The 16,689-nt window shown below is 40.6% G+C and overlaps 2 protein-coding genes and 1 long non-coding RNA gene across 4 annotated transcripts in view; 2 read left to right on the forward strand and 1 right to left on the reverse strand.

Annotated features, from left to right (window-relative positions):
- Positions 1–734: 734 nt before the first annotated feature.
- Positions 735–2,900, reverse strand: LOC106633766. The gene is made up of 2 exons (XR_006052891.1): positions 2,163–2,900; positions 735–2,074 (listed from the first exon to the last, which is right to left on the reverse strand). It is a non-coding gene; the product is annotated as an uncharacterized LOC106633766 (long non-coding RNA).
- A 47-nt stretch (positions 2,901–2,947) lies between these two features.
- On the forward strand, positions 2,948–10,701 carry zgc:158803 (LUC7 domain-containing protein). Of its 2 annotated transcripts, XM_005945751.3 has the most exons (10): positions 2,948–3,502; positions 3,983–4,077; positions 4,974–5,072; positions 6,448–6,558; positions 6,677–6,820; positions 7,546–7,722; positions 8,062–8,246; positions 8,322–8,351; positions 8,754–8,921; positions 9,594–10,701. In XM_005945751.3, the coding sequence occupies exons 1-10, from the start codon at positions 3,442–3,444 to the stop codon at positions 9,829–9,831; spliced, it is 1,308 nt and encodes a 435-aa protein (XP_005945813.1). In that variant the 5' UTR covers positions 2,948–3,441; the 3' UTR covers positions 9,832–10,701. The 2 variants fall into 2 exon arrangements, with proteins under 2 accessions (XP_005945813.1, XP_005945814.1); XM_005945752.3 differs by lacking the exon at positions 8,322–8,351.
- Positions 10,702–11,031: 330 nt separating this feature from the next.
- The window catches only part of pane1 (proliferation associated nuclear element), an 8,493-nt gene continuing 2,835 nt past the window's right edge, over positions 11,032–16,689 (forward strand). The window contains exons 1-2 of the mRNA XM_005945754.2: positions 11,032–12,826; positions 15,137–15,213. Coding sequence (XP_005945816.1) covers positions 12,770–12,826; positions 15,137–15,213 — 134 coding nt within the window. The 5' untranslated portion in view covers positions 11,032–12,769. The remainder of the gene's footprint in view (positions 12,827–15,136; positions 15,214–16,689) is intronic.

Here is a 16,689-nt window from a genome sequence, read left to right on the forward strand (position 1 = left end):
AACTGAGGCCAAACTGGCAGGAGTGTTTCAGAATATCTGAAACACAAAATGCTTTCACTAAAAGCACAACTGATGTCACCAGGTCATTACATCCTTACACTGAAGCTCTATTCTGAGTCATGTTGACTTGGCTCCGTAAAGCATGGTCGATGGGTATCTCCATATGAATACATGTATTTGAGTTAACAGCCCTCAGCCAGTCGTGAAGCAGATTCCAGCAGAGAATCATATACAAATGTCGAAGGCCCAAAAAGAGTGAACGACGTGTGTGTGGTTACAGAGCAGATCATTTTAGCTCTTGACCTGACGGCAGTTTCCGTCCATCGATCATTAAATATCAATTTCTCTTATTAACGTGTTTTTATTGCGACATTTTATTGCGACCAACTGGACATGTCCTGCCCGAACATCGACGAGTTTAGGCTTCAAGTCTATAAATTACTCGCCAACATTAGCGGCTGTCCAGCGGACGTATTTTTTAACGACACAACACTACATTTCGCCAAATAAAACGAGTCTTTGAATAATAAATGATCTTTAAATTTACTAGTGACTTATTTCCTTTAACAGCCTCTCCCTTTAACAAAACAAACGTTCATTTGCTGATTTAACAAGTCCGGTGCGTATCCTGTCTTTCTATTCGTCAAAGCTTCCGTCAAACCACCGCTGTCCCGCCCACTCGTAAACTCCAGTCGGCTACCTCTGTAAACTGAACGTTGGAAACTCACTTTTTCCGGCTTCGGTAGAATTGCTCCAGACGGCGTAGACACTGCGGTCCTGCTTTGAGTCGTCCTGGGTATATTTGAGGTCTTCAAGCCGGTATTACGGGTCATTATCCCCATATTTCTGGAGGAAAGTCGCAGCGGGAGCCGCAACATACTCGCCGCCATTTTTCCTGTACTTGTGACGGTAATGGGACGTTTCTAAGGGTTGGACCACATATGGGTGGGACTGGGATGCCTTGTATGGGCGTAGCTTGCGGTTTGACAGGTAAATGATGAGTAATTCCATCCTAATGTATTGTTATTATAGTTGAATGGTCTGCTACACATAGATACATGTGGCCGTAAAATACACATAGCTGAAGTTAAGTCACTAAGGGCCTTTTAAACTTTATTTAAAATTTACGGAACTATTTACTATGTTCATATTTAACACAGTAAACCTTTGTACAAGCAACCAATCACAGTTATCAGCTTATTATAATATCAGGATTGAAACTGAAGAGAAATAACGTAAAATACTAGCCGATGGTTATAATTCTTTGCATCTTAAACTGGGGTAAAATCAGGACTTGCAGCCAGTTTATGTGTTTATGTTTATCACCTCTGTTTGGACAGAAACAACTTTTTAGACTCAATGAGACAAATGAGTTTAAAAAGTATGAGAAAAAACAAATTAAATGATCTCCTTGTTTATCTTAAGGTCTCAAGATTTTTTTTTTCTTTTATATTGACATACGTCACTCGTGACAGTTTGGTTAGAAACATGCACATTTGTGTAACCCTCTGGAGGTCACTGCTCCTCATGTTCCTCCTCAAACAAAGAAGAAAGTACTAGTCATTGCTGACGATGTCTGCTGTCCTAACTCTCCTTGTGTACTTGCCTGCCCCTTGAAATCTCTAAGTCATAACATCACGGAGAGCTGGAGTGAAATTTGCAGATTTCGATGTGCCATCCTCTTGGAGGAGCTGTTCTACCTGTACAATCAGAATGAGCACCAAAGCAGGTCAAATGGAGAGTGATCTTTGACCACCAAAGTCTAATCCCCTCCTCACTGTATCAAAGGGGGAAAAAATCCTAAATGCTTTCAAGCCATGTCCTTTTTATGAGACTGAGGCAGACAGGTGGAGAAACGAAAAAACGTATGGAAAAAAGGAATGCACTGCCACAACTCTTTACAAGCTGATGCAGTAGGTAACACTCATGAGGAAACTATGGTTCAGCAGTGGTAGTGCATTGGCAGTATATGGGCAGCTAAGGACTGCCCATCTACCTGCAGAGTGCATCTGTTGTCAGGTGGGGGCAGTCTCAAATATCTGGTACAAGGAGTTGTTTCTGGTCCATCATCCAGCTGCAGAGAAGAGCAAAGTTGTAACATTACGAAGAGCTGAAGTGAAACTTATGTTAAAAAGCCACTGTCTGTGCTTTTAATAGTCTACTTTTTAAACTTTGATGTCTTTTCGTGCTTTTCCCATTCCAGAAGAATGCTGCTGCCACTCCCTTTCCTTCCTAGCATCCATGTTGATCATGTTTGGATTTTGGAGGACTGCAACAGACACAACGGTAGCATAAATTAAGAATGATGTACCAGCCTGACAGACTGTAAAATGAAGCTAATGCAGACGTGCCTAAAACTGCTGTTCTGAGAGTGGCCACTTGAGGCAGGGCCCAAAAGCAAGTCAGCCCACACAGACTTCATTGTTATAATGGCAGAACATTTGTTTACAGCCTGGTACCAAGAAAGGCCTCTATGGAGTGAAGTGTCAAAATATCATCCCCCTTACCACAGCTGGGAGTGGGCACTTGAGACTAGCCAATCCTTCTCATATTAAAAATCTTAACTTTCAATGTCTTATTCACAATGTTTATAACTTTAGGTAGTCTTTAGTGTTGTGCAATGAGTCTGCTCTAGGATCCCAATCATTTTGATATTCATATATGTGTGAATATCAAATTAGTTATTATACGTATTGGCCAGTGACAGTAGCACATATTTCCTAAATATGCTGAACATTTTAGCTTTGCAACCATGTTTCTATGTGTTATTTGTAAGATCAGAGACACTTTGAACACTTTATATGTTTGTGTGGGGGGACACCGAAAAACTAAGAAAAAAACAAAGCAGGATTATAATAATAATAATATTTATTGGTGATATGTAACGTCACCAAACAAGCCCGCGAGGCTGACTGCAGCACTTCCTTCGTCGCTGCACTAGAGCGCGCTCCGCGGGGACGCGCATGGAGGGGGAATAGGAAGAAGGAAGAGAGGACGCTGAACAAACTTGATAACTTCTAGCTGACTTGCTAGAAATCTGTCTGTGTGACAGTGGAACTGGCTACTTATTTCTGTGTAGATTTTGTTAGCGAACAAAGGCCCCGTCTAAATTCAGTCACCGTTGTCTCAACTCACCACACGACCCGACCGGCGGACCCGGGCAGCAGTTTTCAAACAGACGTTGCACTTGCTCGGTCGACCCGAAGCCATCCAACGTCACAAAGTCACATTTATTTGCTTTTGTTGAAGTGCAGGGATAACCAGTACATTGAAGTAACGCTGTACACAAGCAGCTCGCTGGTTAAAGGCTCGGAGTCTTCCTCTTGGTGGGAAAACTTATCCGCGGTCGGTGCTGTTGGAGGAAGAGACGAGGCCTTGCAGTTGAGGAGGCTGCATGTGTTGAAGACCGCTGCTGGCGACGTTATCTGAGCACTCATAAACATGTCGGCCCAGGCACAGATGCGAGCGATGCTGGACCAGCTCATGGGGACGGGGAGAGACGGTGAGAGGGGCCTCGCTGTGTTTGAGATTGGTTACTTACAAAATCAGCAGCGTGTATGACTGTTGCTAGCATTAGCCGACAAGCTAACCAGCATACTTTATGGTGACAGTGCGGCATGCTTTACAAATCATGCTAACTAGCCGGCTAGCTACCTGTTGTATTTAAGTTTGCTTGGCAAGTTAGGTTGTCGCACACATCTGTTACAAAACCAATCCAAAACAAACATCATGTCGGCATTTTATTTGGCTCATAGTCATGTGTTCATTTTTTCTTCCCTCCATTTCCTCCCTAGTATTTATTATTATTATTTTTTAACCACAAGGAGTTTTATCGGACACGTTTACTGTACCTGGATGCTACAGTGGTTAGAGATGTATGACTTAATCAGTCACAGGTGCGGGCTAATAACCCAGTATGATAGTAAAATACTGTACTTTTCATGAACGCCTGCTTTTCTGGTTTCCTTCTTTTTTTGTAAAGGTGACACCATGCGGCAGAGAATCAAATTCACAGATGAGCGAGTCTGCAAAAGTCACCTCTTGGATTCATGTCCTCATGACATCCTCTCAGGCACCGTGAGTATCGTGTTTACGCACGCCTGAACACACAGAGGAGAGCTTTATCATATTTACACACAGCCGTATAATATATACAGTAAATACAGTCACACACACAAGGCTGACAGGAAATGTATGGAGAGCATAGATGTGTTTGAGCTCTACTTCATTGTCAATGGGTTTGAAATGAAATAACTTTTATATATATGGGAAATAAACACATATCCAAACATACTAATAAGCATTTCTATTTTTACTGATCCACTCTACTAGAACAGCTTTGCATAACACACTAGCTAGCGCACAGTTTCACTTTCTAAAACATGCTGCTTTATCTTCCTCACAAGGCCAACGACTCTGAGGTGAGCTTTTTCTCTGATTGGCTGCTGAAAAAAGGCTGGTTTGGTTTCATTTAAAACTGTACTTAAACATTCAAATGTATTAGTGGGGATGTGGCCTGAGAGTCATAGACTTTGTTTTAATTACAAATATGAGTTGGGATTAGAGCCAGATCGTGAGATGGATTCATTTTACCACTCCGATGATGTGTTGTTGCTTTTATTCATTGACTTATCCTCTTACTTTCTGTTCCTTAACCTCGACTGGACTGGACTCAAAAAGACTCTTCCGAAGTTGAACATCTACAAATTAAAACTGACAGTCAATTTAATTCCTAGAGCACTGAATATAAACAGATAGTTTGAATAGTGTATATGGAAATCATCAGACCTGTGTTAGCTTTGCTTCAAGTTAAAGGGTATCACATTTGGATTCTTTAGTGTGACATCAGTGAAAATTCTTGTGTCCAGGACATTTGATCTTGTAGCTTTTTTGTTCTTCTTCAGATTTTGGGCTAAAACGTACGAGTAAAATGAGGCAGTCAGCTAACATCATTGTCATTTTGATTCCTGTAGAGAATGGACCTGGGAGAGTGCATGAAAGTGCATGACTTGGCACTCCGAGCTGATTACGAGATTGCCTCTAAGGAGCAGGAATACTTCTTTGAACTTGATGTAAGTTGTACGCACACACCCACAAAGATATTCTCTTGAATGTCTTGTTGAACTCACTACATCTACTTTGATTGCTAAGACTTTTCTTGAGAAAGTTAGTGTCAAGCTCTACCTAAAAGACTGTTCAGAAACACACAGAAATACACACTACTAGTCAGAAGGTAGGACACCCTCATTTGTTCATATGAGTGTAAGTTTGGACACAGTAAGTTTTCCTGTGTCCAAACTTACTGGAATGTCCTAACACAGAAAAACTAATTCCGGTTGAAGAATAATTATGTATTTAATTTTAACTCAGGATCATCATAATTTTTGATCAAGAGGGTTATTAGTGAAAGACGTTAATCAATATTTTTGCACACTTCAAATTTACTTTCCTTTACATTTGCAAAAAATGCCTCTAGCATTAGCAGAGGTTCTGTAGAGGTTATTCATCAAATCACTCATAAAATATGGTTGTCTGGTCTATGTATTACAGACTCATGGACTTCAGAGTAACTGACAAGTTATGTCACTTCGGTTTTCATGCATTTATTGAACATAGGAACTCACTGAGTAAAGTTAACCCTTGAATTGTAACTCAAGCCTCTTTTAGCAGCACCAGTCACCATTGGTCTTTTGATGACTGTCTTGTTGTGTCACTCAGCCTTTGCTAAGCTTCAGGTCATGGTCTGCCGCCCTGACATTTCCAAGTAAAATTTCCTAATACCAATGTAAATGTATAGTTCCTCACTTGGTGCTCAAGCCCTGGTGTAGCAAAGCAGAATCAAACCACCATGCTCCACAATTTTGTAGTCTGCTGTCTTTAGCTTATCTTTTTTGTGGACTGATGTCCGACATAGCTTTTCCAGAAGTCATTAGCAAAAAGTTCACTTACCTTTCCCAGCACTGAAGTATATATTTTAAGTCACTGTGTTTTTGTGGACATTGAAGTAAAACTTTGTGTTTTTGTCATTTTGACTTGGCTGAAGATGAAACCATATTTGAGTAATTAAATCAGTAATCCTGGTAATTCCAAAGGGTTGATAAGCTTCTTTTTTTCATTAACACAGTTCACAACATCCTTGCTTACAAGGCTACTTTGATGTCATAGAATAGCCTGGAAGGTGGTAAATTAGTCCAGACCACATTAAGATGTCAATGAGAAGGCATCCCTCTCTCCAGGCTTATCAAACGTGTGGTGTAAGTGCTGCTATTAAGCTTTAAACAACTGCTTAAGATGAGAGCAGGAAATGTTTGGAAACTGAATGTTTTATAGCCGCGTTTATAAACTCACTTCATAGCAGGTACAGACTATTTAGTTCAGCCACTTTTAAATATTCTTGAGAATCCTGTAATATAATATTTCTCGGTTATTTCTGTATTTTTTTCTCAGGCCGCTGAACACCTTCAGTCTTTCATTGCTGACTGTGACCGCAGAACTGAGCTGGCCAAGAAAAGACTAGCAGAAACACAGGATGAGATCAGCGCTGAAGTGGCTGCGAAGGTGACGCACTGTTGACATTTTTAGTTCTAATTATCACAGGAAGAGTCTACACACTGCCTAAAAACTATGAGCTTAGCATTCTTTTTTTTCTTTTCTTTTTGTTTCCTTTCATGAAAAGGCTGAACGTGTCCACGAGCTTAACGAAGAGATCGGGAAGCTGCTGGCCCGGGCAGAGCAGCTGGGAGGCGAGGGGAATGTAGAAGAGGCCCAGCAGCTGCTGGAAAAAGTGGAGAAGACCCGGGCTTTAAAGAAGGAAGCAGAGGTTAGAAATGTGTTACCTATCTAAATGATAAGTGGTAAGATGTTTGCAGCCACATGAGAGGTGCAATTTCTGTTTACTGTTCTCAAGCACATTTGCTCACCAGCCCCACTCACAGTTACTCTTCTTATGTGTCCGTGCCTGAGTAAACACCAGTTTGTTTCACCATCTCAACTCCTGTCACACCTGGTCTCTCTTTCATGCCATTTACTTGTGAAAATTTTGTGAATTTTTTTTTTTTTTTTTTTAAATGCTTTTTGTGGCACTGTTGGGGAAGTAAATGACACACTGTCCTCTCAGTTGTTAATTACTTAATAAATAAAGTGGTTTTGGGATTGGGGATCTGTCCTGTGGGGATCACACTACATGTATACTGTGCCTGACTCCAACAGCACCGGACCAGGGCACAGTCACAGCAAACACACTAGTTAAGTGAACCAGACTCTGGGGATTGAATGCACTCGTAGGTGGAACAGATGGCCTAGTCTGTGTACACCATTGATGAAGGTTAAATGTGTGGTTTAATGACAGCGAGTTCATGGTTCATGCCAGTGTTAACCTGCCTGTCTGAGTAGAGCAGCTTCACGCTCTTCACAAAGTAACAGAACTCATATCGGACACACTTTATCAGCTCCCAATCTGCAGCTTGCATAATAGGTCCGAATAATGAGATGCAGGTTGAACAATTTTTATTCTGCTCCTTATAACCATAACATTTGTGACTGCAGGATATTTACCGGAACTCAATGCCTGCCTCAAGCTTTCAACAGCAAAAACTGCGAGTGTGTGAGGTGTGCTCTGCCTACTTGGGTCTCCATGACAATGACCGCCGCCTGGCTGACCACTTTGGGGGGAAGCTGCACCTCGGTTTTATTGAAATCCGTGAGAAGCTTGAAAAGCTAAGGGTAAGGATGTCCTGGAGCAGGTCTATGCTACTATATGCATGAGTATTGATTAGTACCACAAATGTATCTGTACAGTGTTATACAAACTACAGTTAAGGAGGCAGTATGCTCAGCTGTATCCAATTTAGTCATTTCATTTATACAACACTTTTCCAAATAAAGCTTCAAAGTGACAAGAAACACGTAAGGAATCAAATCGAAAACAAGAAGAATTAATTTGCCCGTCAAACAAGTTTGATCAGTTCAGAAAGTCATAAGATGTGAGGGATAAGAACAGATTCGGGGGTTTGTCTCCCTGTTAGGCCTGTTGACTTCATTCATTTATTTTTTTTAATCCAGAAAGCTGTTGTCGACAAACAAGAAAGAATGCGCACGCGGCGGCGAGAGGAACGTGAAAAAGAAGATGAAAGAGAGCGACAGTGGGAGCTGGAGAGGGAGCGGGAGAAAGAACGGGAAAGGGAGCGAGAGAGAGAAAGACAGCGGGAACGAGAGCGAGAGTGGGAGAGAGAAAGGGACCGAAGGAGGTAAATGATCAGAATCTGTCGTTACTGTGAAAAGGTTTCAAGTCATCGGGAAACTGAAGTGTCTCTTTTTTTAAGGTCAAGATCTAGGAGTGGAGACCGATACAGGTATGCAAGCATCACTTGATAAGTTTTTTTCCCAGGTTGGCAAGGCGACTTGTAATTTCACACAATATAAAGCCGAATGGTGCGGTATCTGTAAATGCACGCAGTGGGGTTATTAATGCCATAACCACAAATATGCCACAAAAATACTCAAACCTCTGCTTTCCTGGTAAAAGAGCAGAGAGGAAAACAGCAAATTCGTACGTATACTGACGTATACTTCTCGTGCAGGATGTCATTTAGAAGACAAAATGCTTCCGAATTCCCACAAAGTCTTTATCTAAATTTATAGCACACATCAGTACAGCCAACCCCCTTTTTTTTTTCTTTTTTTTTTTAAGACCTAAACAATATCCTTTTCTTCTTTTTTCTTTTTTTTTTCCCTGCTGAAAATGATTTATCCAGGGATGGAGGCAGTTCGTCCTCCCATCGTTCAAGGCGCCACCGCTCCTCTCACTCCAGAGAAGAAGGTGGGGAACGGGATCGGGAGAGGGAGAGGGAGAGGGAGAGGAAACATCGACACAAGGATAGACATCGCTCACGCTCCCACTCACACAGACGCAAAAAGAAAAGGTGCAGATTTTATTCATCACTGAAACTTGCAGAAATCTGCATCATGACCTGTGTGGCGTAACATCTGAATTAAAAGGTCAATTTTAAATAGTTTCAAGTGATTCTTTTAAATGAATACTACAAGTACTGGAGCTTTACACACTGTTGCACATATTTATAACATCCATTCATTATATATAGTAATATGTGGATATAAGGTGCTTGATCATTTTTCTTCTTGGATTATAGATCATTTTGACATTCAGAAACCATAGACTGTATTTAAAAGGTGGACATAGCCACTGTAACGTCAACCAGTGGTTTGTCCTAAAGTATGAAAATATTATCCTAGTTCCCATTGCATTTATTACCTGAGTAAACAAAAAGCTGATGAGTTTAAGGTCTCGGCTGCTAGTTTCAGTTCTTAAAGAATAGACAATGATGTGCATTTGGTAAAATATGATACCTATTAGTCATAAATAAGGGAAAGTGTGGTACATTCTGATCGACAAGTAGCTACTTTGTGCAAAACCTCTTGGTTTTGTGGTCACATGTGTAATAATTAGTTTAAAATTAAATGTAACCAGCCAAATATTACCAACCATCTTTCTAACCATGGACCTTTCTTCAGCATTTTCATTCCATAGCAGACGTCACTGATTCTTTTGTTTTTTCTCTCTCTCACTTTTTCAGATCCTCCAAGGACAGATCATCTCACACCCGCGACAGAGAGCGCTCAGTGTCTCAGGAGAGATGGAGGGAGGGTGCAGGAGATGGATGGCGTGGCGACAGAGCAGATTACAGAGACTGGGAGGACAGGGAGAGGTCCACCTCTCCAGACATGGCCAGGGAAAAGGAACGAGAGAGATCAGTGTCGTGCGAACGGGACCGACGGTCCAGCTCGGAAGAGCGAGAGTCCGGGGAGATATGAACAGCAGGGGGCGCCTCCAAAGAGTTTAATTTGGATATATTATTTAGTAAAAAACATAATAAGAGCATGGAGAGATGTGAGCCTGCTGGTGCGAGTGTGTGCGCTTGTGTTGACTTTGTATACGTGTTCATGTTGAAAACGGGACATGTATATTAGGTGGGGTGGTGGTCGGTGGTGGTGGTCACAGAAACATGCAAACCAGTTTTATAAGAATGAGGCGAGGCTGATCTGGAAGCAGTGTAGTCGTCATTTTTCATGTCATGTCAATGGTCCTGTGTACAGTTACTTTCACACTGATGAGGGGAAGAGTGGTGAGAAGACTGCTTTAAGTCCATTTTTATTTTACTCACACAAAGTGCTGTATTTTTTTATCCTTAGTTTAATGTTAATACTGTTTATCCCGTTCCCTTAGGAACCTCAGTTTCAGTAGCATGTTCAGTCTCGATAATGTGGCGTGGCCCTTGCAGTAATGCTTGAAATGAGGTGTGAATGACTGAAGGCACTTCTTATGGTTGTTTTACTTGCTGCCTTCAAGCCATGACAATCTCATTTCGCAGATTTGACATGCATCGGTTAAGATGCTGTGATGAGCTTGTACTTTGAATATAAACTCACTCACTCTCACCCACCCAAAATATGTCATCCGAGTATTTCTCCCTAGACCAGGAGGTATATAAATTATGTGAATATTTGACTTGACACTTTTCAGAGGGGGGGGGGGTCAACTTTGCTGTGCCACCATTAATTGAATGATTTTGTATTTATTTTTTTTTGGCTTCCATTCAAACAAAAAATGTTATCCAGATTTCTCTCTAACTTGTCTCCTGCTTTTTACAGCTGCATCAGATTAAACCCACCTTGGCAGCAAAAGTTGTGTGGTTGGAGTGCAACAGTTTTTTTGTTGTGGTTTGTTTTTAAGCTTTAATTGGGGGGGATACCTCAATTATAGTCAGACACATTTTTTAACATTATACAAATAGGTTTCTATTTTTTTCCCTCCTATCATGGAATGAAAGAAATGTAGATCAGTTCATCACAGCTTCCTGATGATGTTGCCTAAAGGTGAAGAAGGTTGTGGCAGAGCTGTTGTGTTGGTTTTCAGTGAAGTGTATTTCCATGTGTTTAAAACAAATCACCCAAAAATGCTGTCTTCTTATATAGAGACATTGCTGAAAACCACATACACACTCCACCCACTTCATTTGGTACACCTGTTCAGCTACTAATTAGTCAATCACAGCAGTAACTGGGTCCATTTAGACATAAAGACAGGTTCAAGCTGACCATCAAAATTGGGGATGGTTGTTGTTGTCAGATGGGCCGTTCTGTATATTTCAAAATATTTCACTGATGATTTAGACTGCCATCTAGGGTTTACAGAGAATGGTCTGAAAAAGAGAAAATATCCAGTAAGTTGATGTTCTCTGGTTGGAAATGTTGTCTTGATACTAGATGTGAGAGGAGAACGGCTGATAGGAAGGCGCCAATAACTCAAATAACTTGTAACAACCAAGTTATGGAGGAGCTCATCTCTGAATTTGCAGTACGTTGAACCTTGAAGCAGATTGGCTGTGGCAGCAAAAGACCACACCCCACCCCACTCCTGTCAGCTAATAACAGGAAACTGGCTGCAATTTGCAGGAGAAACCATAAGATTGTAAAAATGTTGACTTCTCTAATGATTCTCATTTTCTGCTGTGGGATGTGGGTGGTAGGGTTGGAATTGGGCTTAAAACATGAAAGCATTGATCTAGTCTTGTCCATATGAAAGGTTCAGGATGCTGAGACTTGGGTGTTGTAATGGGGATATTTTCTTGGCACACCTGACCATCTGAACATTGTTTAAACACCACATACTGAGTATTGCTGCTCAATTACACAGATTATTTTATGACCACAGTGTACCCGGCTTCTGATGGATATTTCAAATGGCCTTCACAGTCACCATCTGGCAAATTTGCAACAACTTTGTGATGATTTTCTGTTAATATGAATCAAAATCTGAGGAATCTTTCTGGCACTTTGTTGAATCTAGGCCTTGATGAATTAAGGCAGTTCTGTGGGCAAAAGAGGGTCCAGCCTGGTGCTAGCAAGATTTACCTAATAAAGTTGCCAGTGATTATGCGGTAATGGTTATTAGAGGACAAAACATAATCATGCCTATGGATTCATGTAACACTGAGTATGAATCCATACAACTTCACACTCACCATGTCTAAACATTTGCCTGGTGCTGTTCGTAAAGATGGATGCCCTAGCTCCACTTCCTCATGCAAAAGTGAAGCCAAATTTTTCAGGTAACAGGAGCTGCTTTTGGTGGTGGAAAAGATAGCAGGAAGACGTTGGAAATGTCTGAGCTTTACAGTTTTGATGATCTTTTCCGCAGGTTGTACTTAGACTGAAGGATTTAATGTAAGATATCAAAAATATGAATAACTATGTAGATATATATTTAAAAATGTACACATTACAGGTATGGAAGGTACACGTTTCTCTTTCTGTCATGACGTTGCGTCCCGGGTACATCAAGTTATGAGGAAATTAAAATCAGAGTGAGAACTACATAAAATGCAAAAAACAAGGTATCGTCTTCACTAAAACATTCATATACTGTTGCTGAATCAAAGCATGCTGTATATTCTCTTTGTTGTAAATACCTATATATTGTATATACGTATATATACTGTCAAGTTCCCGTTTATATGGGATGAATGTATGAATAGTAACCAGTTGTATAGTAACCGATCTAATCTGAATGTGAGGTAGGTCCACGCTTGCCAAAGGTGCATGACTCCCGGCGGCCTGTAGGTGGCAGAAGAAAACAGCCAATGAAGATTGGTATACGTCATGACGCCAGACGCATGTTTGGAAAAGAAGCGCGAGAGAAAGAAATGTCCGCCCCGGGTTTGTTTACAAAACTTTATCAAGTTTAGCGAGGATGTCGTTGTTGAAGCCTTTTAGTAAACTCCCTGGTCTGAACACAGCGAACATCTTGGTGAGTTGTTCACTTTAAGAAATAAAATTTTAAAAAGAAAAGGCAAATATCGAGCTGTGTGCTGTGACTGTAGCTGTTTTCAGGACGAGCTAACGGCTGACTGGATGTGTTTTTTTATTGGGAGATATCTGGTCGTAAATATCCCAGATATATGGTCGTCAGCTTGGACTAGCAAAATCACTTAAAGACAAATATGACTGTATCAGGAAGAGGTTTTTACACAGTCTAGCAGCTGTTTGGCGTCGTCGGTGTTGTGTGGATAAATCTTGACTTTCCTGTAGATCTACCTAACAAACACTATCTCAACGTTTTTATAATACTTTTATTCTATAATAGCTCTATAACACCCACAACCAGAGGCGTTTCCAATTCAGTCCGAAGGAGGGTGGGATCCCAAGCCCAGATAAAAGGGGAGGGTTGTGTCAGGAAGCGTGCAAAATCTTGCCAACCCAAACAAACATGCGGGTCATCAAGAATGATCTTTCCATACCGGGATGACAGCGACTGCCTGTGGTGCTGGTGGAAATCGTGCTACTGTAAGACAAAGGAAAAGGAAAGGCGTGTTTAGAGACCGCAAGAAGGAAGGAAAGGCGTGAGAAGGACTTAAGGAAAAGAAGGATTGTGGATGTGCACAGGGTTGGTGTGACAGGGAGGATGCTAAGGATAGTGTGAGATGAGGGCGATGATCTGCTGTGGTGACCCCTGAAGTGAGCAGCAGAAGAACTAGAGGCAGGATTTTTTTGTTGTTATTTGTTTCAGGGGGAACCTTCAGAATATTTTCTCTTAAGTAAATACTAGGGGCAGGTGATATATAACCTCAAAATTCTATAGCAATATTTCAAGGAAATTTATAATAACGATATTGTTACAATATTGAAAAAAGTACTGAACAATATTTTTTTTTTTTACTGCAGGCAAAAGATTTGTTAGCGCAAAGAAATATGAAGGGTATCTTACATCCACCTGGCAGACTACCTGATTCAAGGTGTGAATCCATTGCCAGCAGCAACATAGAGTAATAGTGACACACAGCAGAAGTCAAATGTAAACTCAAAAGTAGCCTAGGTAGTGTTTTCCCCGGAAATTTTAAGCAAACAAAACATTCCAACAACAGTTAAACTAAAATAACCCTTACAACACTGTCACATAAATAAAAATATATTCTCTCTGGAATATTGCATTTTATGCAGTTGCATAAACCTGTACTTTACCACTAATTTCCATCCAACACGTGCTCTTCGTGTCATATGGAGTGCAGTGCTCCAGCGATGCCCTTGTTTAAAAGTGGTCACACTTCACCAGCTGTTAGTATCTCCTCCTTGCGCACCTACATATCCCGGTTGTCCTCAATGGTGTGTTTGTGCCTGAAGAAACAATGTTGTAGCTTCCATCTTCAGCTAGAATAGTTTTTGTGCATATTTGGCAAATCATTGTGCTTTTATTTTGTAGTATCTTTCACTAGGCCTTCACTAGAGGCCTAGTTGTCCACATTAGGGAGGATAAACCCATGACATCACTATATCAGTGAGATTTTTTTATATCATATGAAAATTTGTATTATAACAGATGATTTGATACACCACATTCCCAATAAATACAGAGGAGAATATTGCAGAAACATTGAGTATGATTTTCAGACTGTTGCAGCAGCACACGTGCTATTAAAAATGGCACGACACAGGAGATGAAATATTTTTATACTGAAAATTGTTAAATTCATTAAATTCATTTTCTTTAACCACTTTAACCAACCCATCACTCCACTGTTATGTGTCTTTAAATACATTAAAATATTTTGTGGGGCTTTGCACATACCCCTTGCCACAACTCTAACAAAATGCAAAGAATCCATTCATATTTTCCAAAATAGAGCGTTTGCTTCCATTTTAGGGTTCAGGGCTGCTTCAGAAGGTCAGATGATTATTCTTAACGGGCTTTAAGTATTTGTCCTTGCAGCAGCTGAAAACAGATGTTGGATAAATTGCTAATGTCTGGCCAGTAGGTGGTGCAGAGGGTGGTCCTTTTATTTTCCATAGCCTCTCACTGTAACCACAGTCAAATTAGATCACAGTCTGTATAAATTAATATTTTTCAGAATGTTTTATTGCATTGTAATTTATGATTTTATCATCATAAATCTCTATATGAGCAAAAGCCGCTGTAAAAAAAAAAGAAAGTGGCAACATCTTTGAACTGTGACTGCGAAATGTTTCTTCTGACAGGTTTAAGAGATTTTTTTTTTAACCTGTGTGATGGTGTAAAGTGGGATCATCAGGTTTTGTGCTGACTGGTAGTTTTTGTTTCCTGCAGCTGGTGGAGAGTGAGGAGCAATTTCAGCAGAGTTTAGCAGATGTTCTGGTGGAGGAGACCAGTGTCACTGTGAACGTGTGAGTAAAGCTCGCTTCATCCTGCAAACTGCTGAAGTCTGCTATCTGTCAGGGGAAAGTGGCTGCAGCACACAAATGGAAACCGAGTCTGCCATCCTCACAACGAAACAAGATTTGTTTTCTACCATCAGTCGCATTTATGTTTAAACAGTATGACTGTAAACGTTTATTTAGTAACAAAATATTTTTCATAATCAACAACAAACAAGTAGTTATGTACTTGGGAAAAGGACTTTTGTACTACTCAGACTAGGGCTGGGCCATATTATACCTAGATAGATGAAAGTTTAACCAAAAGGCATTTCCAGTAGAAATGGGCTGACATATCCTGAGCATAACCATGTATAATATCCACTGAAGTTAAAAAGAGGTGCTTTGCAACATTAAACTGCAGTGTGCAGTACGTATTTTTCGGACCATAAGGTGCACGGGATTATAAGGCACATTAAGCGAAACAAAGCAGTCAGATAAATCAAACTTTATTAAACTCATTCTTCTTGCTTCCTCCACTTCTGTACCTTTGATTCATTAATGTTGAATTCTCTGGCAGCTGCTCTATTCCCATGTTGTTGCAGTATATTAATGACTAACCTCGTATTGTGGATGGATTATCTCAGTTGTTCTCCTGACTGAAGTTTGGTCCGTTTACAGCATCCTGCCATGCGATTGCATTTGTCTCTAACCATAGGAACCTTACGTTAACTTTTATAAGTGGAAAAGTGTTAGTGTTCGTCCTCCAGCTTCACTGTTTATGTTATGCTAACATAGCTGTGTCGCTAGCGATCACGTAGCACATCATTATATACCAGCTAGCCCAACTTCAGTAACCCTACAAACGTCACTGCTGTTTAGTTTCCTGTCTTCATTTATGTTGGAAGTGATAGCAGAGCTGTACGTTTGAATTTTTTCAGAAATCTCTCAGTCAGAACATGCAATATCATGCTTAGGTAACTAGCGAAACTAGCGAGCTAACTTCCGCTAGCTTCCTGCTAACTTCTAACTCCGTTAAATGTAATAAATTTTGTTTTCATGGATGCCTGGAAGTTAAACTTCATAGTTACACCTGGTAAAGCAGCAACTGCCGATCGTTTTATTAAAGATGAAAGAATTTAGAAGTTTTTAACTCTCAGTGATGCTGCAGTGTTTGTTTGACCTGAAAAGCAACGGAGTTTAGGACCCAGATTACTCCCAGATTTAAGAGCATCTTAGTCCGACAAATACAATAACGACGGCCGCTTGCATGTTCTGCAAAAAAATGTGCTTTGTCGTGTATCTGACGGACAAACACCAAACCAGTTCCACATCACTGAAGTTGCACCATTTTTACAAACCAATTCTGGTTCATCTGTTTCACTCAACAATCGGCCATGTGCGTATGAAAACAAAGGCACTGCGCATGCGCGTTTTACTCATATTCTATCGCGATATTTCATTTTCCTATCGTTGCCTAACATTATACCGGTATTACCGTGAACG

Source organism: Haplochromis burtoni, unplaced genomic scaffold (genome assembly GCF_018398535.1).
Source record: "Haplochromis burtoni strain Fernald_Lab_line unplaced genomic scaffold, NCSU_Asbu1 Contig_448, whole genome shotgun sequence".
NCBI lineage: Eukaryota > Metazoa > Chordata > Actinopteri > Cichliformes > Cichlidae > Haplochromis > Haplochromis burtoni.